The sequence below is a fragment of the Scyliorhinus canicula genome, chromosome 2 (genome assembly GCF_902713615.1).
Source record: "Scyliorhinus canicula chromosome 2, sScyCan1.1, whole genome shotgun sequence".
In the NCBI taxonomy this organism is placed as follows: Eukaryota; Metazoa; Chordata; class Chondrichthyes; order Carcharhiniformes; family Scyliorhinidae; genus Scyliorhinus; species Scyliorhinus canicula.
The window spans coordinates 207,128,331-207,154,592 of NC_052147.1; the positions used below are offsets into that span (position 1 = coordinate 207,128,331).

Below are 26,262 nucleotides of genomic sequence, written 5' to 3' on the forward strand. Positions count from 1 at the left end.
GAAAAAAACCACAGAATTATTATGAAGCAATGATGCAAGAGCTCATTTGGCCTATTGTGTGCACCATTTCGCCAAATGTGTGTCATCTCATGCCTTTTCCTCATACCTCTGTACTTTAATTCTATTCAAGTAATCATCTAATGCCCTCTTGAATACCTCGATTGAACCTGCCTCCACCAATTTCCAGGCAGTGCATTCCAGACCTGAAACACTCGTTGTTTGAAAATGTTTTTTCTCACATCATATTTGCTTCTTTTGCAAATTACTCTAAATTGTGCCCTCTCGTTCTTGATTCTTTTAGAGCGGAACAGTTTCTCCCTGTCTACCCTGTCCACCCCACTTGATTTTGTACAGCTCCATCAAATCTTCTCTTAGCCGCCTTCTCTCTCATAGAATCCCTGCAGTGCAGAAGGAGGCCCATCGTGTCTGCACCGACCCTTCAAGTGAGCACTCCACCCACCCCACCCCAGCCTATTTCTGCAATCCCATAACCTAACCTGCACATCCCTGGACAATCCACGTACTCCGTACATCTTTGGACTATGGTAGGAAACCGGAGCACCCGGAGGAAACCCACTCAGGGAGGAGAACGTTCAAACTCCACACAGACAGTGACCCAAGGTCCGAATTGAACCCGGGTCCCTGGCGCATTGAGGCAGCATACTAACCACTGTATGCGCCCCCACCCCCCGCGCCGCTCTCCAAGGAGAGCTGGCCCACTCTCTCCAATCTATCCTCATAACTGAAGTTTCTCATCCCCAGAACTATAAAATGGAAGCATTTACACAAGGAAAGAAATTGAACAGCAGTGAAAAACATTTTAAAATGTGATCACCAGAGTCCAGGAGAAATTCATCCCATTGTTTTTTTTTTATAAATAATTTTTATTGAAGTTTTTACAAAATACAAAATATAAACATCATAACTCTATTAACGTACACCCGCGGTAACACCCGTAAACAGTGCCCCCCAGCTGCAAGAGCAACTTCAAACAAAAGGGGAAAAAAAACAAAAAAAACAGAAACCAAAAGACAGAGAAAAGAGAAAAAGAAAAAAAGACAAGGGAGAGAGATAGCACCCTCCACAAACCCATGTGTAAGTTCTCCCTCCCCCCCCCCCCCCCCCCCCCCCCCCGTCCTTACCCCCCCCCCCCCATCCCCCGGGTTGCTGCTGCTGTCGGCCTATTTCCCTACCGTTCCGCCAGGATCCAGAAAGGGCTGCCACCGCCTGAAAAACCCTTGTACTGATCCCCTCAGGGCAAATTTCACCCTCTCCAATTTAATGAACCCTGCCATATCCGAGATCCAGGCCTCCACGCTTGGGGGCCTCGCATCCTTCCACTGGAGCAAGATCCTCCGCCGGGCTACTAGGACCCCGGCCTCTATCGCCTCCTGCACTCCCGGCTCCACTGCCACCCCAAAAATTGCGAGTCCCCAGCCTGGCTCGACCCTGGATCCCACCACCCTCGACACCGTCTTTGCTACCCCCTTCCAAAACTCCGCCAACGCTGGGCAAGCCCAAAACACATGGGCGTGGTTCGCTGGGCTCCCCGAGCACCTAGCACACCTGTCTTCGCCACCGAAAAACCTAGTCATCCTCGTCCCGGTCATGTGAGCCCTATGTAGCACCTTGAACTGTATGAGGCTAAGCCTCGCACAGGAAGAGGGGGAATTCACTCTCTCCAGGGCATTCGCCCATGTCCCCTCCTCAATCTCCTCACCCAGCTCCTCTTCCCATTTACCCTTCAGTTCCTCCACCGAGGCCTCGTCCACCTCCTGCATCACCCGGTATATGTCCGAGATCCTGCCTCCTCCGACCCACACCCCCGAGAGCACCCTATCCCGCACCCCCCGTGGAGGCAGCAAGGGGAACCCCTCCACCTGCTGCCTGGCAAACGCCCTCACCTGGATGTACCTAAACATGTTCCCCGGGGGGAGCCCAAACTTCCCCTCTAACTCCCCCAAGCTCGCGAACCTCCCCTCCACAAACAGGTCCCTCAACCTCCTAACCCCTGCCCTGTGCCAGCCCCGGAATCCGCCATCAATGCTCCCTGGGACGAACCGATGGTTTCCCCGTATCGGGGCCTCCACCGAGCCCCCCATTTCTCCTCTGTGCCGTCTCCATTGCCCCCAAATTTTGAGGGTATCCGCCACCACAGGGCTCGTGGTATACCTCGTTGGAGGGAGCGGCAATGGCGCCGTTACTAGCGCTTCCAGGCTCGTGCCCACACAAGACGCCGCCTCCATCCTCTTCCACGCTGCCCCCTCCTCGCCCATTACCCACTTACGCACCATCGCTGCGTTGGCCGCCCAGTAGTACCCACAGAGGTTGGGCAACGCCAGCCCCCCCCTATCCCTGCCTCGTTCCAGGAACACTCTTCGAACCCTTGGAGTCCCATGCACCCACACAAATCCCGTGATACTGCTGTTGACCCTCCTGAAAAAGGCATTTGGGATAAAGATGGGGAGGCACTGGAACAAGAACAAGAACCTCGGGAGCACCGTCATCTTGACGGACTGCACCCTCCCCGCCAGTGACAGCGGTAACATATCCCACCTCTTAAACTCCTCCTCCATCTGCTCCACCAACCTTGTGAGGTTGAGCTTGTGCAGGGCCCCCCAACTCCCAGCCACCTGGACCCCTAGGTACCTGAAGCTCTTCCCTGCCTGCTTCAGTGGGAGCCTACCAATCCCCTCCTCTTGATCCCCTGGATGCACCACAAATTCATCCCATTGTTAACTAACTAATAATTATGTACCATGTGTGAATAAAGAAATATGGGGGAAATTGAAACTAAAGAAAAAGGCATAGATGAAATGGAAATATGACATAAGTGATTTGTGTTCCTTGGGTGATTTCATTGAAATGTTTAAAATGATCATTTGAAACTATTCCTCTGATGGGGGAAATTCAGAACAAGGGTGCACAATCTTAAAATTAGAATTAGGCACTTAGAATTTAAATAAAGAAGCAGTTTTTTACAGAATGGATAGTAAGCACCTGGGTAATTGGAATTTCAAAATTGTGATGGATTGATTTTTTTTGTTATCTGAGTATCACGGGATATCACGGAAGAAAAAGGTGGGGAAATAGCATTGAGGTACAAACCAACTGAGATTTAACTCAGGCTCAAGCAGCTAAGATGTACTTCCTATAATCCTATCTGGGTGGTTAAAAGTAATCTAAGAGCTTTAAACCAATGTCTATTTATCTACATAAATTTATAGTTCATGTTCACAAGCCAACTTTGTCAATTGTTCTTGCCAGCAAATCATCAGTACCTAGGAAATGGTCTTCTCATTTTATAAAGGTATATAGATACAGAACTAATATTGCATATAGCTATTTATTGTGTTTTGTTCAAACTTAAATCTAAGTCAGAATAAGTATAAACATTTTGCTCAGTTGTAATTAAGCCTGGAAGACATAGTTTGGGAAGTGTAAACAACTTCAGTGGGTCATTCACTCTGGACCCCCCTGCCTTTCTCAGGATTTATTAAGTTTTTTGACCTGTAATCTGAAAATACATATTATATCCATCTGGAACCTTCTATAACTGTCAGAAAAATCAAAAGCAAATGGGATATTTAAGCCTCTCATGTATGGGGCTCGAGGATTGAGAGAGATGGGGAATCTAGAATGGTCCTGGGAGGGACTGAACTGAAAGCTTGTGCTGGAGAGAATTGTAAACTGATGGTAAAATTTATTTTTTTAGTTAAACTGCAGTTTGTTACATGCTAGGGGTAAGGTTTATGGTTTAGGAAATGTCTTGCAGCCCTAGATATTGGCCATCTGTCATTCTTCATACTGAGCCAATTTCGTAGATTCTCAGTAAAATGCCCAAATTATTAATTTTGTCCTTTATCTTTTTAGCTGTTGGATACAACTGCATTATAAACATTACAACCAGAACTGCCAATTCGGTAAGGTTTTTAAAAACTTGATTCTTTAACGAAAATTAAGTATGCATTCTATTAATGAGGAATTTTGTGCTCTTCTAAAAACTGCACCCTCTGCACATCACTGGAATGTCAGGCCATAATCTCCTATTAAGATGTTTTATGATGTCACAGCGACAGAGGTGTTTCCATGTGCCCAATCCCAATCATGATATACAGTCTGAAACATTTTGCATCCTCATTTTTTCCATTCATACAATTCATTGCCTGCACACACTTTATTGATTTAGCTTCCCAGGACCCTATGGCTTCTCTACTGATTTTGTCTTATTAATTTGTAACGCCCTAACCTCCTCTGAAAGGCAATTAAAAGTCAAAGAATAATCAAGGGAAAGAGCTTGATGATATAGTGCGAGCCTTGCTTACCAGTCACTGCAAGATCTATTGGTAAAGTTACAAAGGCAAAATACTGCAGATGCTGGATATTTTAAATAAAAATACTGGAAATACTCCACTGGTCAGACAGCATATATGGAAAGAAACAGAGTTAACGTTTCAGGTTGATGATCCTTCATCAGAACCATTCAGGAGTTCTGATGAAGGGACCTGAAATGTTAACTCTGTTTCTCTCCACAGATACTGCCTGACCTGCTGGGTATTTCCAACATTATTTGTTTTAATTTCTTGGTAAAATTACTGTTGAGCCTTTGGTCTCTATACTCTTACAAGAGGTCAAACAGTTAAGTAGTACACAAACATTTATGATTCAACACAGCTTTATCTACTAAACTTGAATCAAATACACTATATATTCAAATCATTAGCTGTACAAATGATCACAATTTGCCTCGACTCACAGCTTCTGACGTAAGTAGATATTACGCCTTTGAAGTGAATTGGCCAAATTCTTCTCGGAGGTCTGTTCTGTTCGCTGAGCCTTCACTCGGGACGCTGCATGTGCAAAGTTAGTCCTAAAGGTCGTCGCTGAAGAGAAAAGTCTCCGATTTTCGATTCTTGTACTTTTCTGACCTGTGTCATAGACAGGTCAAACTCGTGTTCTGCTTCGAACTGCCAAATTATATTTTTCTTCTAACCACAGATCCATGCTTCAGACATCGGTTTTCCAATATTCATACATTGTGGTTACAGGTGTCAGCTCAAGTTCCTGCTTCTGCATTTTGAAAACCTTTGATCTGTGCATTGAAAATTTTCCTTAAATGGGTCAGGTCGAAAAGTCTCATTTCAAGTTGACCAAAAACTTCCCATCATGCCTGTAATCAGTCATTTTTGCACAAACAAGGCCATATTGCTACATTGCTTTGACAATTTCAATGAAATCCCTGAACTGGTGGTGGACACTCTTAAATTGATCTGAATGACTTTGGTCGTCGAAGTGAAAAACATTGGTTCCTTCTGATCACTGTTCAGTGATCTTTGGAAAATTGCTCTGTATAAATATCTTGTCCGAACATAGAACATAGAACGATACAGCGCAGTACAGGCCCTTCGGCCCACGATGTTGCACCGACATGGGAAGTCAAAAACTAAAGGCCATCTAACCTACACTATGCCATTATCATCCATATGCTTATCCAATAAACTTTTTAATGCCCTCAATGTTGGCGAGTTCAGAGGAGTCTTTGCTACAATGCAACTCCACCCTTCTTCCTGTGGTCAATTAACTCAGCACAGAGCATGGGTCATATTTTAGGCATTCTAGGCCTTCATGGTAATTACCACACCATGCAGTGCAATTGCTCACTGAGCTATAAGAGAAGGCCTCGCATATACTTTTAAGTGCCTTAACTTTTAAAATTTGATGTTACAGAAACTTCGTGGTCAGACTGAAGCTCTTTACATCTTGACAAAATGTAACAACACACGATTTGAATTCATCTTTACCAGTGTGGTTCCAGGAAGTCCTCGACTATTCACCACCGTCATTGCAGTGCATAGGTAATATTTCAAGTCTATTTGTGAATTTGATGATGGAATGGAGTAGGTTATGTCAACAGATCATTTCTGAATCCAGTTTTCACTTGAATCTTCACTTGTGTTTGTTAAGGCATTCCTTGCATGAAGGAACTTCTTGTTCAGTTATTTTATTTATCAATGAATATAGATTTTTTTTAGTGTTTCGATAACTCCTTTTAATAATCTAAATTAAGAATACTTATTGTGGCAAAACAACAGTTCAAGGGAGGTACGCTGGTCAGAATATTACCCCAATGTCTATTGAAATAGTATCCTTGTAAAGTATTTACCTTTTTCAAAATACGGTTGGATTTCCTGCCAGAGACCTGCCATTTCATATCTTCCCTCAAGGACCACTCTGCAAATGTCAGTAATACAGATTAACCTTGTCCACCTGGCATAGTTTCATTCAATTTAATAAAGACTATAAATTTGGGCAAGTGCTTTGAAGCTGTTAGACCTGGTGAAAACATTACATGCAGCAGGAGTAAATTTGTTAAGATTGAGTTCTGCCGACTCCCAATCCAGTCTGAATTACTGAGATTTCTTTACGCGTTATACCATGAAAACAAATGGCAATATGAATGCCTTAAGGGCCACTGCTTCATAAATACTATGTGTTCGGAATTTGAAAAAAAAAAGTTGTAAATGCCTTCTTTGCTACGATAACGAATTTAAAACCATGGAATTCACATTGTATTTCATCTTACATAAGCAATACAGGCAATTAAAGAAAAATACTGCAGATGCTGGAAATCAAAAATAAGATTATTTAGCAATATGTCTGTTTTTAAATTTAAAAAAAAATAAATTTAGATTACCAAATTATTTTTTTTCAATTAAGGGGCAATTTAGGGTGGCCAATCCACCTACCCTGTACATCTTTGGCTTGTAGGGGTGAGACCCACGCAGACACTGGGAGAATGTGAAAACTCCACATGGACAGTGGCCCGGCGCCTGGATTGAACCTGGATCTTCAGCGCTGTATGTAGCAGTGCTAATCACTGCACCACCGTGCCACCCCTTCTGTATTTTTTTACTATTGGGCGATACCTCACTCACATTCATTGTAAACTTGTTTTGCAATGTTCATTATTACAATTTCTATGTGAACTATTTCACCTCCCTCTTTATTCCAATGCCTGCTAGTTGACTTCTAATTCAAATTCTTCAATTGTCTGCTCCCACATTCATTTAAACATAACTCATTGTTAACACTGCTGCTCACATCCTTGCGTGTACTAAACTCTCCCTCGCTTATTATACTGTCCTATTTAAAAGTCACTGACAAATCTTCCACCACTGAATTGGAATAAAATCTCCTCATTTACATATCTCCATAGCCTCACTTCTGCAAATTCTTCCAGCCCTGCGCATTGTGCTCACACCCTCCATTATTCTTAAACTGGTTTATCGTGCCCAGATCTCCATCCACTCTACTTCCATCCATCAGTGCAGAATCTTTATGCATTTGCCTCTACTCGCTAATATTCTTTTTTAAAAACTCTGTTTTGCATCATCTCTTCCCACTTATAAATATCTCATCAAAACACTTCACCTTTATTTTCAATCGTCCATCCAACTCTTAAGATATCTACTTTACAGTAAGGGTGCTTTATAAATGTAGGTAGTTGTTGCCTTGTATTTTTTATCTTTCATGAATTTTAATTGGTTCAATTTTCAAAGATACAATGTAAAATTTAATATTATGAACTGAAATTAGACATTTTGGAGGTGAAATTGATCAGTGCTAAATGGATTTCTATGGAAAAGAGTTGGGCGCTGTATAAATCATGCAACTGATTCATTATCAGTCTGTCACACTACCGGCAGTGACCAATTTCACCCACTGTGTGTTAAAAGAAAAAATATCCCATGTCATGTATCTGAAATGTATGATTCAATTCATTCTTTCTTCCTCTCTCCCAGCTCTTCTGAATGAAGGTAATCTATTTTGCAGAAGTAAACCATGATTTGACAGCTCCACCAATGATTTAACTGACTAAAGTGAACTGAGCTAGGAGAAGCTTTCATTTGGTCCCATTCTGTTTTGCATTTGCACTTAGGGTTTCTGGATGCAGAAGGAAAAATTGGCCAGAGTTTCACTGCTGACCATTGTTGTAAGTGCTCATGTATAAAGATTGAATGAGGACAGATTCAGACTAGGCTGTGATGCCCAGCAGTCTAATAGCCTGGTGACACTCATTGTCTGAACTGACAGATAACGATTGAGTGTTTGCACAGCGTGCCAGATCACAATTATGGAACTGCACCACAAAAAGTAGTCTATCTTTTAGAAGCAGAGACGAGGGGAGAAACATGGTAGAGATCGAGTCTCTGGTCTAATTTTGAAAGCAACATAGATACAATAAATTTTCCTCTTAACAATAAATTTTGTTTTTAAGCAAAGTAATTGCAAAAAGGAAATATTGTCACAATTTAAACAGTCTGAAACTGAATTTTTGAATAATGATCTGACAAGACTCCTTGAAAATTATTGCTTTTTATGTTTTTCCTATACCATGAGTGATGTGGTCTTCAATTCCTTTGCCTCATCACTTGGTCTTTTAAAATTACATTATTCTGAGTGAAAACTGCCATTACAGCCGCTCCATTTATTAAGAATTCTGAACTATTTCAATTTTTATAGGGCATATGAGACATCGAAAATTTACAGGGATCTTAAGTTAAGAGGAGCTCTCATTCAAAACAAGCAGTTACGACTTCTGCCACAGGAACAGGTGTATGATAAAATTAATGGTGTCTGGAATCTATCAAGTGATCAGGTACTGTAGATTATACCTTTTGTTAAAGAAAGGGTGCCAACACTAAGTATGGCTAGCCTACATCTGCACATTTTGTGTTTGGTTCTCTGTTTCTTTGTTGCACCATGAATAATATTCCTCTGTTTTTCTTCCACTACAGGGCAATTTGGGAACCTTTTTCATCACAAATGTTCGAATAGTATGGCATGCAAACATGAATGATAGTTTCAATGTTAGCATTCCCTATCTACAAATTGTAAGTTTTTTGTTTTGTTTTCAATAATGCATGCATTCTAGGCATTCTCAAAATATTTTACAACAAATATGTATTAATGAGTACTGAGAGGGATTTGAGGGGAACAGGGTCCTATCCTGATTGGAGAATGTATTGTTGCTACTAGCTATCACACTGGTATTTTTCATAGCTAGATTGTAACAGCGAATGGGACGGTTAGCCCTTTGGAGTGGATTTATTTTGCTGCATGCAGTACTTTCCCGGATCCAATGGTTTTAAAACTGGCTGGTTAAAGGTTGTAACGTTTGTTAATTATTTAGACATTCTATAACGCATTGATGAGGTGGGCCTCTCACACCCACCGTGTAAGTATGCCGTTGCATATCAACCCAGAATATAGAGCCACAGCTCAAGTCTCCATTTGTCGGGCTGTCTGGAACATGGCTCAAACTCTACACCTACTGACTCAGAGGCAAATACTAACCACGTGGCAAACACTTGCTCCTAGAAGTGATTGAAAAATTAAAATGTAATAATAATGTTGAAATTATATTAACAATGAACTGGACGGCACAGTGGTTAGCACTGCTATCTCATAGCTCCAGAGATCCGGGTTCAATTCCGGCCTTGGGTGACTGTGTGGAGTTTGCATTTTCTCCTTGTGACTGTGCAGGCTAGGTGGATTGGCCCACTAAATTGCCCCTTAGTGTCCAAAGATGTGTAGATTAGGTGGGGTTACAGGGATAGGACAGGGGATTGGGCCTAAGTAGGGTGCTCTTTCAGAGAGTCGGTGCAGACTCGATGGGCCGTATGGCCTCCTGCGACACTGCAGTGGATCTATGGAACTATGAAAGCAGAATATACTGCTTCAATTGTACGTGGGAGGAAGGGTATACAGTTTTTTGCAGTTACCAATGTTGTTCTACAGCCTTAAATCTAGATGACATTTATGAAAAGGGACTAATAATAATGACAGCGCTACACATTTATCAAGAAACACTGTTTTCTGCATTAGATACGGAATATTACATGTCCAAAATATTTATATCAACACATTTTGGTAACCAGTGATTAATTGGTAATTAGATCGATATGGTTAAAGTCTGCAGAGTTCTTAATATGACTTTTGTTATCTTCTGATACATGCATAATAAAATTTCTTTTGTTTCATTCCAGCGATCAATAAAAATCAGGGACTCAAAGTTTGGGCTAGCACTTGTAATTGAAAGTTCACAACAGGTAAGCCTTTTAAAATATTTATTTTGGTAACTGTAATTTAACTGGATATATCCTAGTAATACCATTCTTAGGAAATGGTAAGGGTGGATAGGAGATATGCAGACACCCCGGAGGAGGGGCTTTTGAGGAAGCGGCGCAATCTCCAAGCGGAATTTGACATTTTAACCACCCGGAAGGTGGAGGTGCAGTGGAGGAGGGCGCAGGGGGCGGTATATGAGTACGGGAAGAAGGCAAGTCGGATGTTGGCTCACCAGCTCCGGAAGCGGGAGGCAGCTAGAGAAATTGGGGGAGCCACGGATGCAGGAGGGAACTTGGTGCGGGGTGGAAAGGACATCAATGGGTTGTTCAGATCCTTTTACGAGGGGCTGTACCGGGCGGTGCCCCCCAGGGAAGCAGGTGGGATGGACCGCTTTTTGGATAGGCTGGAGTTCCCAAGAGTAGGGGACGAGCGGGTGGAGGGTTTGGGGGCCCCAATCGAGTTGGAGGAGCTGGCGGAGGCGTTGGGAAGTATGCAGGCAGGGAAAGCGCCGGGGCCTGACGGCTTCCCGGTGGAATGTTACAAGAAATTTTCAGATTTGCTGGGCCCTCTGCTTGTGAGGACCCTGAATGAGGCTGGGGGGGGGTGGGGGGGGGGGGCTCTTCCCCCAACGATGTCCAGGGAAATTATCTCTTTGCTCCTGAAGCGGGACAAGGACCCCCTTCAGTGTGGGTCTTACAGACCGATCTCGCTCCTTAATGTAGATGTCAAGTTGTTGGCAAAGGTGCTGTCCAGGAGGGTGGAGGATGTGGTCCCGACGGTGATTCATGAGGATCAAACGGGGTTTGTAAAGGGGAGACAACCGAATGCCAACGTGCAGAGGCTCCTTAATGTCATGATGATGGCGCCGGCGGCTGTGGAGTCAGAAATAGTGGCGTCCATGGATGCGGAGAAAGCTTTTGATAGGGTGGAGTGGAGTTACCTGTCGGAGGTGTTGCGGAGTTTGGGTTTGGTGAGGGGTTCATCAGCTGGGTGAGGTTGCTGTACAGCTCCCCGGTGGCAAGTGTGGTGACGAATGGGAGGAGGTCGGCGGACTTTCGGCTTTCCAGGGGGACGAGGCAGGGGTGCCCCTTGTCTCCCCTGCTCTTCGCATTAGCGATTGAGCCCCTGGCCATGGCGCTGAGGGACTCGAAGAGTTAGAGGGGGATTGTGCGGGGGGGGGGGGCACCGGTTGTCGCTGTACGCAGATGATCTGCTGTTGTATGTCGCGGATCCGGCTGAGGGGATGCCAGAGGTGCTGAAGATACTTGAGGAGTTTGGGGACTTTTCGGGCTATAAGCTCAATGTGGGGAAAAGTGAGCTGTTTGTCCTGCACCCGGGGGATCAGGAGATAGGTGAACTCCCGTTGAAGAGGGCTGAGAGGAGCTTTAGGTATCTTGGGGTCCAGGTGGCTAGGGTGCATAGGCTTAACTTTTCGAGGCAAGGGCAGCACGGTGGCCTAGTGGTTAGCACAGCTGCCTCACGGCGCTGAGGTCCCAGGTTCGATCCCGGCTCTGGGTCACTGTCCGTGTGGAGTTTGCACGTTCTCCCCGTGTCTGCATGGGTTTCACCCCCACAACCCAAAAATGTGCAAAGTAGGTGGATTGGCCACACTAAATTGCCCCCTTAATTGGAAAAAATAATTGGATAATCTAAATTTAAAAAAAAAAAATATAAAAAAAACTTTTCGAGGCTGCTGGGGCAGATGGAGGAGGAGTTTAGGAGGTGGGACGCGCTACCGCTTTCGTTGGCGGGCAGGGTCCAGTCGATTAAGGTGACGGTGCTCCCGAGGTTTTTGTTTCTTTTCCAGTGCCTCCCCATATTGATCCCAAAGGCTTTTTTCAGAAGGGTGAATAAGTCGATTCTAGGGTTCGTGTGGGCGCGGAAGGCCTCGAGAGTAAGGAGGGTATATTTGGAGCGAAGAAGGGAGGTAGGGGGCCTGGCGCTGCCCAACCTGTGTGGATATTATTGGGTGGCGAACGTGGCGATGATTCACAGGTGGGTGACGGAAGGGGAGGGTGACGCATGGAAGAGATTGGAGGTGGCGTCCTGTGCGGGTACGAGTTTGGAGGCTTTGGTGACGGCCCCACTTCCACTCCCCCCGGCAAAGTACTCTATGAGTCCGATGGTGGTTGCGTCCCTTAAAATCTGGGGACAGTGGAGGCGGCATAGGGGGGGAAGTGAAGGCCTCAGTTTGGGCCCCGATACGGGGCAATCACCGTTTTGCGCCGGGGAAAACGGGTGGGGGATTTGGGAGTTGGCACAGGGCAGGCATCAGACAGTTTGGGGACCTCTTCCTGGATGGGAAGTTCACGACTCTGGAGGAGCTGGTGGGGAAGTGGAACCTCCCCCCTGGGAACGCTTTTAGGTATATGCAGGTCAGGGCATTTGTTAAGAGGCAGGTGGCGGAGTTTCCGCGGCTGCCGCCAAGGGGGGTGCAAGATAGGGTGCTTTCGTGGACGTGGGTCGGTGAAGGAAAGATCTCGGCTACTTACCAGCTGATGCAGGAGGAGGAGGCGGCCTCAGTAGAAGAGCTTAAAGCGAAGTGGGAGGAAGAGCTAGGGGAAGAGATTGAAGATGGAACGTGGTCGGACGCCCTGGAGAGGGTGAATTCCTCCTCCTCTTGCGCACGGTTCAGCCCAATTCAGCTGAAGGTGCTGCATAGGGCTCACATGACAGGGGCAAGGATGAGCCGGTTCTTCGGAGGGGAAGACAGGTGTGGGAGGTGTTCGGGATGCCCGGCGAACCACACCCATATGTTCTGGGCTTGTCCAGCCTTGGAGAGGTTTTGGAAGGGGGTGGTGGGGACTTTGTCGGAAGTGGTCGGCTCTAGGGTCAAGGCGGGCTGGGGACTCGTGACCTTTGGGGTAGCTTCGGAGCTGGGAGTGCAGGAGGCGAGAGAGGCCGGCATTCTGGCCTTTGCGTCTCTAGTAGCCCAGCGCAGGATTCTGTTAATGTGGAGGGATATGCGGCCCCCGAGTTTGGAGGCCTGGATCAACGACGTGGCTGGGTTCATCAAGTTGGAGAGGATGAAGTTTGCCCTGAGGAGGTCGGTACAGGGGTTCTTTCGGCGGTGGCAGCCCTTTCTCGACTTCCTGGCGAAGGGGTAGAGAGTGGTCGGTCTCAGCAGCAACTTGAGGGGGGGGGGGTGGGTTTGGGGATGGTTGGGGGTTTGTTTTTGCGGCGGTGGGTTTGCGATGTTGTTATTTTCTTCTTGTATTGCTGTTGGTTTTTTGTTATTATTTTGGGGGGGTGAGTTCTTTTCTTGTTTTGGTGTGGAAACACGCCTTGTTTGTTTTAAAATTATGGGGAGAAAATTTGTTATTGAAAAATTTGAATAAAAATTATTTTTTTAAAAATACCATTCTTGCTGTGTGAATCTAAATTTACTTATTTTTGACAAAATACTTTTAAGAAAACTGTACTTGAATATGCTTATCTACACAATGAAAATGTAAGTATTGCTCAGAAAAGATACATGCTGCCAAATCTTTTCACCTTGCACTCATCAGGACGGGATGCAAAAGTCCCAAATTTCAAAGGGAGCACCAGAAAAGAGCTCTGATTGGTTGGCAAGTTGGTTCTGATTGGTTAAGGCATTTACATGGACAATGCGCCAAAGAACTATTGACCCCATGTGTTTGTTCAATTCATAAAAGGTGCAATGCCTGGACATATTCATTTTGCTGCAAATTACAGGTCCCGACATGTGAAAATGTGTAGCTTTTAACAAGTGTAAGTGAGTTATATTGTGAGCCTGTCTGATGATTATCATAAATTGGTGGTTAGTGTAATTGTTAGAACAATCAGGGTTATTCAGCAAGTGCTGCCCAGTTGTGGAATCACAGCTGATGTTAGACATCATGTTCTGAGTTTCGTAAGCATGGGTTGGTTTCATATAGTCACTACTCTGCCTATTGCGAATAGTAGAATGAATGTGCTGTTTGATGCAATCCACCAGTCATTGGAATCACGCAATCACTAAAATCCATACACCACATTAATCATTCACTGGTGGACATTGTCTTTTTGGCTTGGTGTCAGCATCCTAGTAGTGGTGCTACTGCACCAGGAGCAGCGTGAAATGGCTAGCTCAAATTTTTGAGATTCCTTAACCTGTCAGGTTAATTTGAAATATACTGGGCACTTTTCAGGTCCAAAAGTGGTGGCATTAGGTGCATTTGAGTGTTTACGCAGTGAGCAATGATCTGGGGCTGCATTCTCCGCCCCGTTGCACCACATTTCTATTTCACCCCGCCGGCGGAATGCTCCGTTACACCAACCGGTCAATGGGGTTTCCTATTGCGGCCCCATGCCGTTGGGAAATCCCCGGGCTGCCGGCAAAATGGAGCATCCCGCCGCCGTTGAATCCAGCCTCTGATCAGAGGAGCCAGGGGGATAGCTTTGATGTGCCCTGTTTCTGTGTCAAGTTTAAATGGTGAACAAATAGCTCAGGCCCTATTTAGGAGATTGCCAATAATACTGATCTTATAATATATGGAGCTGCAGGAATCCCAACGTATATATTGACAAGCCAAAGTAGACAGTAGACAGGAGTAGAGAACCCATTCACAGGAATGCACATCGAGGAATGGGAGTTCGTTAGGCTGCTCCATTTCAAAGGTGCAATTTGAGCGTGGTAAGGTGTGTAAGAAAATTCTTTTATGTAGCTGCAAATTCAAATATAGCAAACATATCATCCACATATCAAAGGTAGGTAGGTTAGGGGTCATTCCTTTGAAGACACATTTCTCATGGAAAATATTATCGAAAGCTGACCCTGAAAGTGAATACATGACAATATAATCCATTTGGACATACATGGGGACAATGAAGCTGAATTCAACTGGGCAAACTAAGATCAGAAGCTCAGTGAAGACAGATTCACAAAATGGCAGCAGATCTGGGTTGCCATAGCAGCATGGCGCAAATGTCTATAGTTCCTTTGAGCAGCACATTAGTGAATAAGCTCTCAATATCAAACAAACACATTGCCATGATATTGCCATCAATATGCTGGAAGATACATATATTCATAGGCGGGACCTGGCCTCTGCAGGCAAAAGGAATATGTCCAGGCATTGCACCTTTTTTGAATTAAATAAAAGCATAGGGGACAATAGCTCCCTGGAACATTGCCTATGGCAATGCCTCAATCAATCCTAGTTGACTAGATAGCCAATCAACACCCTTTTATCGTACAGTATAAATTGTTGCTCCCGTTAAAATCTAGCATTCCTGCATATGTCCTGATGAGTGCAAGGTGAAAAGCTTTGACATCAGGTCTTGTTTTCAACAATACTCAAGTTCTGTAGTACCAAGCCACTACAATCAGAATTGTTAAATGTAATGCCTTTTTCATTTACTTTAGAGTGGAGGTTATGTGCTTGGTTTTAAAATTGATCCTGTGGAGAAACTTCAAGAAGCAGTTAAGGAGATAAATTCTTTGCATAAAGTTTACTCTGCCTGCCCTATCTTTGGAGTTCAGTATGAAATGGAGGAAAAGGTGATTATTTGCTATTTTCTTTTTAAAATATATTTTTAATAAAGATTTTCCAATTTTACAATACATTTTACAACAAAACCTATATTACCACAGCAGATGATACACAAAAACCAATATAACAAAAACCCCAACCAATCATGCCCACCCCATCCACCAAGATAAAAAAAAGGCAATTGAAAAAACAAACAAAATAAGCTAAACACCCTCTACCCCACCCCCAACAATTGATGGTGACTAACAGCTTAAAATAAATAATGAATGGCTGTCACCTCCGGTAGAATCTTTCAACCGACCCCCTAATGGTATACTTGACTTTTTCCAAGTACAAGAATTCCATTAGATCACCTAACCATGCTGAGGGACTGGGCCACCAAGTATAACTCGCCTCTGGGCAATCAGCGAGGCGAAAGCCTTCACTCACATCTGCAGCCCTGGCGAATCCAACACCCCAGAAATGGGCACCAGAGGTCAAAGTTCCAGTTCATTATTCATAATCGCCGACCTGGTGTTGAAGAAGACCCAACAACTTACCAATTTGGGGCAAGACCAGAACATATGTGTGATTGGCTGGCCCACCGGAACACTATTCACACCTGTCTTATGCCTCTGGAAATAAACACACAGCCCACCTTTGGTCAGGCCCTGTGCACCACCTTAAGCTGGATTAGACCAAGCCATGCACAAGAAGATGTGGAGTTCATCATGTGCAGGGCCTCACTCCACACCTCATCATCCAAGACATGCCCCAGCTCCCACTCCATTTGCCAAGTCCGAGTTCTCAGACACAATTCACCCACAAATATCAGCTGTGCTAACCTCTTCCAACACTGCCAGCAAAAGCACCCTTTCCAACAAAGACACCCATGGTGCCTTGAGAAATGTTGGGAAGGGCGGCCCACACAAAATTTGTTACCTTGAGTTACCTGAACAAGTCCTCCTCCTCCCCCCCCCCCCCCCCCCCCCTCCAACTTTGCTGACAACTTCTCCAATCTGGCAAACCGTACCTCTGTAAACAAATCCGCAAATCTCTCCAGTTTCTTCAAACACAGCCAAATGTAGCATCCAATCTCAACGGTTCAATAAATGATTGGTATACATAGGGGACAGTTTCGATACGGCTCCAAGCTTAAAATGCTGCCTGAATTGTCGTCTCTTTTTTTTCAATTAAGGGGCAAGTTATAGTAGCCAATCCACCCATCCTGCACATCTTTGGGTTGTGGGGGTGAGACCCATGCAGGGCGAATGTCCAAACTCCACATGGATAGTGACCTGGGGGTGGAATCGAACCCAGGTCCTCAGCACCATGAGGCAGCAGTGCTAACCACTGTGCCACCCAATTGTCTCCTACCCTTAAAGTAGACACAACCACCGGGTTCGAAGAGCACATAGCTGGGGGAAAACTGAAGCGAGGTCGTCACCAACTCCCCCAGACTAGACAACCTCACCTCTCTTTATCCCCATACGGAATCTGGGCCACCACACCATCCAGCACCTTCTCAGCATTGGCCGCCCAATAATAATAAATTTGACAGTGCTAGGCAGACCCGGTTGCCTATCCCGCTGAAGAACTACCCTACGGATCCTCAGAGTCTTGCTTGTCCATATAAAGAACAAAATCAACGTATTAACCCTCCCAAAGAAAGATTTAGGGAGAAAAATAGGAAGATATTGAAACAAAAACCTTGGAAGAATATTAGTTTTGATAGATTGGACTCTGCCTGCCAGGGACAGAGGAGTGCTGTTTCCCTTTTGCAGATCAAACTTAATCTTGTCCACCAGATTTGCAAAGCTCAGTTTATGCAACTGAGCCCAATCATGGGCCAGCCAGACTTCCAGATATCTGAAGCTTAGAGCTTGCCAAGGAAAAGGCAACATCCCCAAGTTGGGTCCCCTCCCTGGTTGGGGGGGGGGGTTTCAACCGGCAAACATCTTTTCCTGATTCAGCATGTAGTCCGAAAAAGAACCAAAGTTTCTCAATAGCACCATTATACCATCCATAGTGGGGATTGGATCCGTAGCATATAGGTACACCCTATGCTCTACCCCACCCCTATTCATCCCCTTCCACTTACCAAAAGCCCTCAAAGCTAAGGCTCAATTGCTAACACAAATAAGAGGAGAGACATCGGACATCCCTATCTGGTCCCCCTTTTCAAATGGAAGTATCCTGAACTCAAGGTATTGATATGAACACCATCCAATGAGGCCCTATACAACAACCATACCCAGGAAATCAATTTTGGCCCAAGACCGAACTCTCCAAAACTTCAAAGCAATACCTCCATTCCACCCTGTTGAATGTCTTCTTGGCATATAAAGACACAATCACTTTGGTGCAGGCTTCTCAACAAAGCCTCTTCCATCCCTTTCAACACCTCGCTATGCTCCTTTACAGTTTCCAAAGTCCTCTCCACTTTCTCACAGCCAGGACCCAGCGGTGCCTCAATTGTCTTATGGAGATTATCGACTATTACTCTCATCACTCTCCTTTGCTTCTCAAGTCATTTTTCCAACTGCTTTTCAATCTCCGCAGTCAGCACCCCAGTTAGCGCAATTGCCATGATCAGGGTGGCTGCAACTGCTGGAGCCCCCTCCGCAATCTTCCCTGCTGAGGCTCGACGTGAAGCCTCCGAATCATTTGAGATATTTCCACCCGCAGACTTCTTAGTTGTGGTCTTTTTTGGACATATACACTAGGACTCCTGTACTTTCTTTTAAAAAAAAAATTTAGAGTACCCAATTCATTTTTCCAATTAAGTGCCAATTTAGTGTGGCCAATTCACCTTTCGGGTGGGGGGGGGGGGGGGGGGGGGGGGGGGGGGGGGGGGGGGGCACAGTGACCCAGAGCAGGAATCGCACCTGGGACTTTGGTGCCATGAGGCAGCAGTGTTAACCACTGTGTCACCATGCTGCTACCCTCCTGTACTTTCTTATAGGAGGAGATTAACCACCAATAAAACCCCGGGAACTGGGCAAAATAGGGCCACAAAATAAGTACCTTGGTGGGAGCTACCAAATCCATGACGACCTCCTATATGACGCAACCGGAAATCCCGTTATTTGTTATATTCTAATATTAATATTCATTATAGTTATAATTTAGATTTGGTAAGTTGTGATTATTTTTAGGAGAATAAAAACAACTGTTGCTATGGGCTGAATTTAATGGCAATGGTGGTGCCCCAGCCACCAGCCAAAAATCTGGTTACTACCTGGCACCCATTTCCAGGAACCCTGATGGGATTAAATGCCATTCAGGCAGTCGTCCGACTGCACAATGGGGCAGTGGTTAGCACTGCTGCTTCATGGCACCGATGACCCGAGTTTGATCCCAGTCCCAGATCACTGTTCATGTAGAGTTTGTACATTCCCCCTGTGTCTGGGTCTCACCCCCACAACCAATGATGTGCAAGGTAGGTGATTTGTTCACACTAAATTGCTCCTTAATCTGCCTGCCTTTGGAGTTCCCTTAACTTTAAAGGTGAGCCACCTCTAAGAGCTGTCAGACAATTGGAGGACCAGCAGCACTGCAGTCCGATCAGCACAACCAGGTACGGTGGCCATCTGTGGAGAGGGTTGAGGGACTCTTCCAGTGAGCTGGCATCTGCCACTAGGCAGATACCCTGTAGGCCACAGGGTGTCCAGTTGGAAAGGAGCCCAGAATTGGCCATCAGAATATTCCTCTGGCCTCCCCATTTGTTGCAGCCCCCCCCCCCCCCCCCCCCCCCCCCCCCCATTGATGAAGTGTCAGGGGCGTTGGGATGATGTCCTTGAGTGGCCATTAGCTGGTCACTTAACAACCTCGGTTGTCCTCCAGGCAGGAAGGTAGTCCTCAACCTTCCTAGCCCCTGACCTAATCGGGTTTCAGGAAGGCAATGGATGGGCTCTCCACCCATGCCTTTGCACCCAATTATATGGGACCCCAAACACCACCCAGCCTGCCTCTCTGGAGTTGGGAATTACATTCCGCTTATTATGGACACAAGATAGAGCTACACAGTTATAAATACAAAATACATTTTGGGACTGATAATGCAATCCATGTGCAGAATATGTCTATGCCAGTCTTTATCACCTTTTACAAATTACAACAGATACAAACTTTCACCATCCGTCCTTGGTTAAAGCAAAAGCAATTAGAGAACTAACAATATAGTAATGTGCTCTTCCAACGCTGTCTTTGGGCACTACTCTCCATTGACTGGCAGTCAGTCAGTTTTCATAGTTGTTTGTTATGTTCTGAGAGTTCTTTTCCTTTCAGGCAGATTAAGATAATTATTGAGAATTGCTGAATTCAGAATTTTCAATGTGAAGGCCAGAGCAATGAAGCCAAGCTTTTATTTGACTAACCTGTTGAGTATGTACGCACAATACAGTATGTTTGTGCTTCAGCTGTGTCATATGTTGAAGTAAATATGTTGTCAGTGTTGCAACAGGCAGCACAGTGGTTAGTACTGTTACTTCACTGCTCCAGGGTCCCAGGTTCAATTCCTGGCTTGGCTCACTGTCTGTGCGGAGTCTGCACATTCTCCCCGTATCTGCGTGGGTTTCTTCTGGGTGCTCTGGTTTCCTCCCACAGTCCAAAGATGTGCAGGTTAGGTGGATTGGCCATGCTAAATTGCCCTTAGTGTCCATAAAGGTTAGGTGGGGTTGCTGGGTTACGGGGATAGGGTGGAGGTGTGGGCTTAAGTAGGGTCCTCTTTCCAAGGGCCAGTGCAGACTTGACGAGCTGAATGGCCTCCTTCTGCACTGTAAATTTTATGATTCTATGATAAAGTCACGCTTTATATCAAAAAAATGACTGTGGCTGAAAACCATTGAGTTTTAAAAAGTCTGAAATCACATTCCAATGACATGAATCAGCCGTTTCTAAGATAGAAGAATATTTGCATCACTGTACTCACAAATTCTAAAGCTATAAGTGAAGTGAGTCTGTCTAGGAAAACACCATCAGAGATAATTACCCTGGAGAAATTTAATGAACAAAATCCCCATTCATAGAGCATCCAAACAGCACCTGAATAGGGAACAAGCATGAGACATAATCAATTCAAACAAAGGACTCTATGTGGGGAAAAAAAAATCACACTGCCATATTCTAACCAAGTTGAAACCATGCACATGGAATCCACTAAACAAACCATATTTGAATAACTGGTTAGTTGGAGAAAGAGGATTATGTGACAAGTTAACCAGCAATATTTTGTGTGTAAAAGACTGTTTTCTCCAGGTCACAGATCAGAACAGATGAGCCAGAGGACAGAAGGTCCCAGAGTAGACACTCTCCCTCTCCCCTTACCCATCTTGCAAGCTTGAGCCCTTTGTGTTGTTTGACTAGCCACATGCCAGAGGCAAAGTTTTTAAAAAATCAACCCAGCAGCTGCTGTCACCAGAAGAAAAGATAAATCATCTGTCAATATATTTAAATAAAGGACTAGCAAACTCTGCCTGGAACCATCCAAATCATCAGCCACAAGACCTTTATCTTTTACTGAACTCTAAAAAGACTAATTAATCTATTCTTCTCACTCTGTAACCTATTGGTGTATGTGAACCTTGAAGGTGTGTGAGAATGTGGAAGTGAGAGCTCTTTTATTATTTTTATTTAGCTGGAGTTAAGTACAATAAATACTATCCTCTGCTTTAAAAACAGCTTGAGGAAACCTGTCTATGTATGTTTTTTACAGTCACAGTACTTGAACACTTCCACACTCCCTGAATTGGCAAGCATATCCTTTCGAAAAAAACTTGCAGTCAAAAAAGGAGTAAGAGCCATTCTACTCCTTGTCTAATTGTAACACCAGTAAAACTGATGGAGCACTTCCTTGGGAAGATATCTGACTCTTGCTTGGTATTATCATCTTTGGGCAGCACAGTGGTTAGCACAGTTGCTTCACAGCTCCAGGGTCCCAGCTTCGATTCCTGGCTTGGGTCACTGTCTGTGCGGAGTCGGCACGTTCTCCCTGTTTCTACGTGGGTTTCCTCCGGGTGCTCCAGTTTCCTCCCACACTCCAAAGATGTGCAGGTTAGATGGATTGGCCATGCTAAATTGCCCTTTGTGTCCAAAAAGGTTAGATGGGGTTACGGGGATGGGGTGGAGATATAGGCTTAGATAGGGTAATCTTTCCATGGGCCGGTGCAGACTCGATGGGCCAAATGGTCTCCTTCTGCACTGTAAATTCTATTCTCTGATGATCTAAGCTTTGTTGAGACTGCCTGCACTTTCTGCAACCTGTGTGATACTATAGTTTATTTGAAGGGCAAACTGTGGGAAACAGAGCACCCTTAGTGGTGCTGATATCTGATCCTTGTTCCAGGATTCCAATGGTATACTTGCCGAGACTATGGTAATAATGTAAGCCTTATTCTCTCAACTTAGAGTGTAGGTGCCCCATGAAGCAGGGATCCAGTACACAGTGTGCAGTAAAACTACTAGTGCCAAAGATCATATTGTTAGCCACTTTATATTTGTACCAATTCTACAAAGATAAGGTGTCCTGCATTAACCTTACTTGTTGCTAATATTCTGATACTTTCTCATTACTAAATGTGTTGCGGAGCAATGACCTATTCATTACGAGGACTTTTATGCGACTTTTCTTGAACAATGTTAGATTTTTACAGCAATGCTCATATTTTTATCTGAAACAATGACTTTAGCCTTGTGGATATTCCATTTTCTGTCTATACTGAATTTAAGAATTTTACTTGATTGATTTTTATTGTCACATGTACCGAAGTACAGTGAAAAGTATTTTTCTGCAGCCAAGGGAACATAGAAACAGAGAACAGTACAGCACAGAACAGGCCCTTCGGCCCTCGATGTTGTGCCGAACAATGATCACCCTACTCAAGCCAACATATCCACCCTATACCAGTATCCCCCCCCCCCATTAACCTTATTTATTTAGGACACTAAGGGCAATTTAGCATGGCCAATCCACCTAACGCGCACATCTTTGGACTGTGGGAGGAAACCGGAGCACCCGGAGGAAACCCACGCACACACGGGGAGGACGTGCAGACTCCGCACAGACAGTGCCCCAGCCGGGAATTGAACCTGGGACCCTGGAGCTGTGAAGCATTTATGCTAACCACCATGCTACCGTGCTGCCCCAAACGTACACAGTACGCACATAGTAGACAAAAGAATAATCAACAGCGTACATTGACAAATGGTACATCAACAAATAGTGATTGGTTACAATGTGGAACAAGGGCCAAACGAGCAGCATAGGGTGACGTGTGTAGTTTTCTTACAGGGAACAGATCAGTCCAAGGGAGAGTCGTTGAGTCCATTAGCTGTAGGGAAGAAACTGTTCCTATGTCTGGATGTTCGGGTCTTCAGACTTCTGTACCTTCTGCCTGATGGAAGGGTTTGATAAAGGGCAAAGCCTGGGCGTGAGGGGTTTCTGACAATGCTGTCTGCCTTCCTGAAGCAGCGGGAGGTGTAGACAGAATCAATGAAAGGATGGCAAGCTTGTGTGATGTGTTGAGCTGAGTTCACCACATTCTGCAATTTTTTGCGATCTTGGGCCAAGCAGTTGCCATACCAAGCTGTAATACTGCTGGATAGGATGCTCTCTGTGGCAGATCTGTAGACGTTTGTGAGAGCCGATTCAGACATGCCGAATTTCTTTAGCTTCCGTAGGAAGTAGAGACGTTGTTGAGCTTTCTTGACTGTTGCATCAACGTGAGTGGACCAGGACAAACCATTGGTGATGGTAACCCCAGGAACTTGAAGCTATCGACCACCTCCACTTCGGAACCATTGATGTAGATGGGTAGGGGGGGCGGTGTCGTGCTATGCTTCCTGAAGTCGATGATCATTTCCTTGGTCTTTCCAACATTTAGTGAGAGGTTGTTTTCGGTACACCATTCAGCCAAGTGATCTATCTCCCTTCTGTAGTCTGATTCGTCATTGTTTGAGTTACGACCCACCACAGTCGTATCATCTGCAAACATATAGATTGAATTGGAGTTGAATCTTGCCACACAGTCATGTGTGTATAGGGAGTACAGTAGAGGACTGACCACACATCCTTGCGGAGCCCCGGTGTTGAGGACTATTGTGGAGGAGGTGCTGTTACCTATCCTGACAGATTGCGGTCTGTTGGTGAGGAAGTCAAGGATGCAGCTGCACAGGGAGAGGTCAAGTCCAAGGTTGCAGAGTTAGGTTATTCGTCTTGTCGGGATAATGGTGTTGAAGGTGGAGCTGTAGTCTATGAACAGCAGTCTGACGTAGATGTCGTTGTCGAGATGTTCGAGTGTTGATTGTAGAGCCAGAGAGATAGCATCTGCTGTGGAGCGGTTGCCACGGTAGGCAACTGCAATGCATTGAGACCATCTGGGAGGCTGGCGTTGATCCATCTCATGACTGGCCGCTCGAAGAATTTTCTGATAACAGACGTCAGTGCCACCGGTCGGTAGTCATTAAGGCACGCTAACTTGTGCATCAATTCTTAAAGGTACCAAATAAATAAATCAGTAAATCAATAAATCTGTAAGCTATCATGCTGCTTGTGAAAATCGCAGTAAAACTCATAAAAGCATAGCTGATTGTAGTTAGCTGATATCTCATAGTGATTGGTCATGGCTATTTTTGTTGACATTGGGTTAGAATTCATTCTGCTGGTTCATGAGGAAATAGAACAAAACTAATTGAAAATTAATTTATTTATTCTTGGATATCTCAAGGGCTAAATAATAGATAAAATGATCGATCTGTATGTACTGTGTCACTGGTTGTGTTACAGCCTCAGCCACTTGAGGATTTGACTGTTGAGCAAGTTCAAGATGATGTAGAAATTGAACCAGAGGAACAGACTGATGCATTTGTGGTGAGTGCTCATTAAAAATAAATTCACTCACTGCATGAAAAGAATCTAGAGAGTATATAGAATTTTAAACCATTCGATGTTAAATTCAAGTTTTTGGAAAATAGATTAATTGAAAACAAAAATATTGACACGAGGTTGTAATTAGTACTATGAATAAAAAAGCTCTTCCATTACAATAGTCATGTATATTTTGATTTGCAATCTCACAATAAAATAGTGTAGTATCTGTCCATTAAGATCACTTTTGCAAACAGGCTAAGACAGGTGCCTAAGTGGTGTTACTGTCTCCTCATACCACATAATTGGAAATATTTATTATCAATTGTAACTATTTCCTTCATTTTACAATTAAAGTAGCGAATGCTCCATGTGAGCTACAGACTTTTGTCCTTTGTTAATTTATGGCCAGAATTTGTACAGGTAGTTCAGCCACTTGTATAAATACAAATCCCAAAACCAACAGGAAACCGTATGCAGGACTAGCTTATTTTGAGATCTACAATATTGTACCGTGTTTCTTTCCCTTGCCTTTATGAAAATATTCTGATGTCAACCAGCAAGAACGGTTCAAAATAGAAAATGCCGGAAATAGTCAGAAAATCTTATATCATCTGCAGAGACAGACACAGGGTCAACATTTCTCGCCAACGACTCTGTTTCAGAACAAAATGTCATAAATGCAAGTTCTTTTTCTGTTTCTTAATATAAAATTTCATGGTGTAAATTTAAATTTTGTCTTCTTTTCTAGGCTTACTTTGCTGATACTAATAAGGTATTCCCAACTTCTTCTGATTAGCCAATTGCTTACTGCGATTATATCCTGAATGTGGCTACTCCTACATTTTATGGAACTAAATTTAATGTTACATATTTTCTTTACATTAGCAACAAGACCGTGAACCTGTTTATTCAGAGGAACTGGGGATTGCAATCGAAAAATTGAAAGATGGTTTCACTCTTCAAGGACTTTGGGAAGTGATGAGTTGAACTTCAAGTTTACTTTTCTTTTGGTTTATTTTAAAAAGCTATTGCACAGACTACAATCTAACAATTAAAAATGGTGTCCTATCTTTCTGTTTCAAATATTAAAAACATCAAGATTAGTGTTGGTTGTAAGTTTTTATCATTGTCCCCTTACTCAATAGTTATACTGCCTGCTATCTTTTAAATTTTAATCCTCCTTCAGAATTTAGCTGCTGAGAACACTGAATAATACTGAAAATGTTCTGCCCATAAGTTTTAAGTCAGAATTGAAGGAAATCCTCATCTGATCCAGGCAAAATTAGACCAATACAAAATGTTTTAAAAATCTATTTAATCATTTAAATTGTAGGTTTACTTTCCAAATATTAGAAACTCAAAAGGCTCAATTTAAAAACGCACTGGGATATAGCTATAATCACATTCTACTCTCTTACTAAACTGTGGTCCTGTAATCTTAACAACAGTCATATGCATGCTATTCAGTCCTTTTATTGGCCAGAATTTTATAGTGGTAATGACTGTGGTGCTCTCAATATTTGTCATTATTCCAGTGAAATTCATAGCAACTTTGGAAATTTGCACATATGCGGAATAATACAGAAATCCAGACGTTCCTCAGAGTGGTTTTATGATTATCCAGTGTGTGCGCTGTTGAGGACACCACTACAACTTCCCCCATGCCACAAACCCACCCCACAACCCCACTTTTACCTTGCTAGTCTCACTGTAAAAACCCTATGGAAAGTTAAACTTTGATGAATGAGGTGTAACTGGGCTTTTGATGAACGCTACTGTTCATAACTA

At 44.1% G+C, this 26,262-nt stretch overlaps 1 protein-coding gene across 6 annotated transcripts in view; it reads left to right on the top strand.

The window, feature by feature from the left end:
- The window catches only part of bbs5 (Bardet-Biedl syndrome 5), a 57,262-nt gene extending 31,685 nt beyond the window's left edge, over positions 1–25,577 (top strand). For all 6 annotated transcript variants that reach the window (XM_038789428.1, XM_038789429.1, XM_038789431.1 and 3 more), the window contains 9 exons: positions 3,874–3,923; positions 5,728–5,855; positions 8,524–8,659; positions 8,799–8,894; positions 10,050–10,112; positions 15,500–15,634; positions 24,391–24,474; positions 25,223–25,246; positions 25,360–25,577. In XM_038789428.1, coding sequence (XP_038645356.1) covers positions 3,874–3,923; positions 5,728–5,855; positions 8,524–8,659; positions 8,799–8,894; positions 10,050–10,112; positions 15,500–15,634; positions 24,391–24,474; positions 25,223–25,246; positions 25,360–25,461 — 818 coding nt within the window. In that variant the 3' untranslated portion in view covers positions 25,462–25,577. The remainder of the gene's footprint in view (positions 1–3,873; positions 3,924–5,727; positions 5,856–8,523; positions 8,660–8,798; positions 8,895–10,049; positions 10,113–15,499; positions 15,635–24,390; positions 24,475–25,222; positions 25,247–25,359) is intronic.
- Positions 25,578–26,262: the final 685 nt, after the last annotated feature.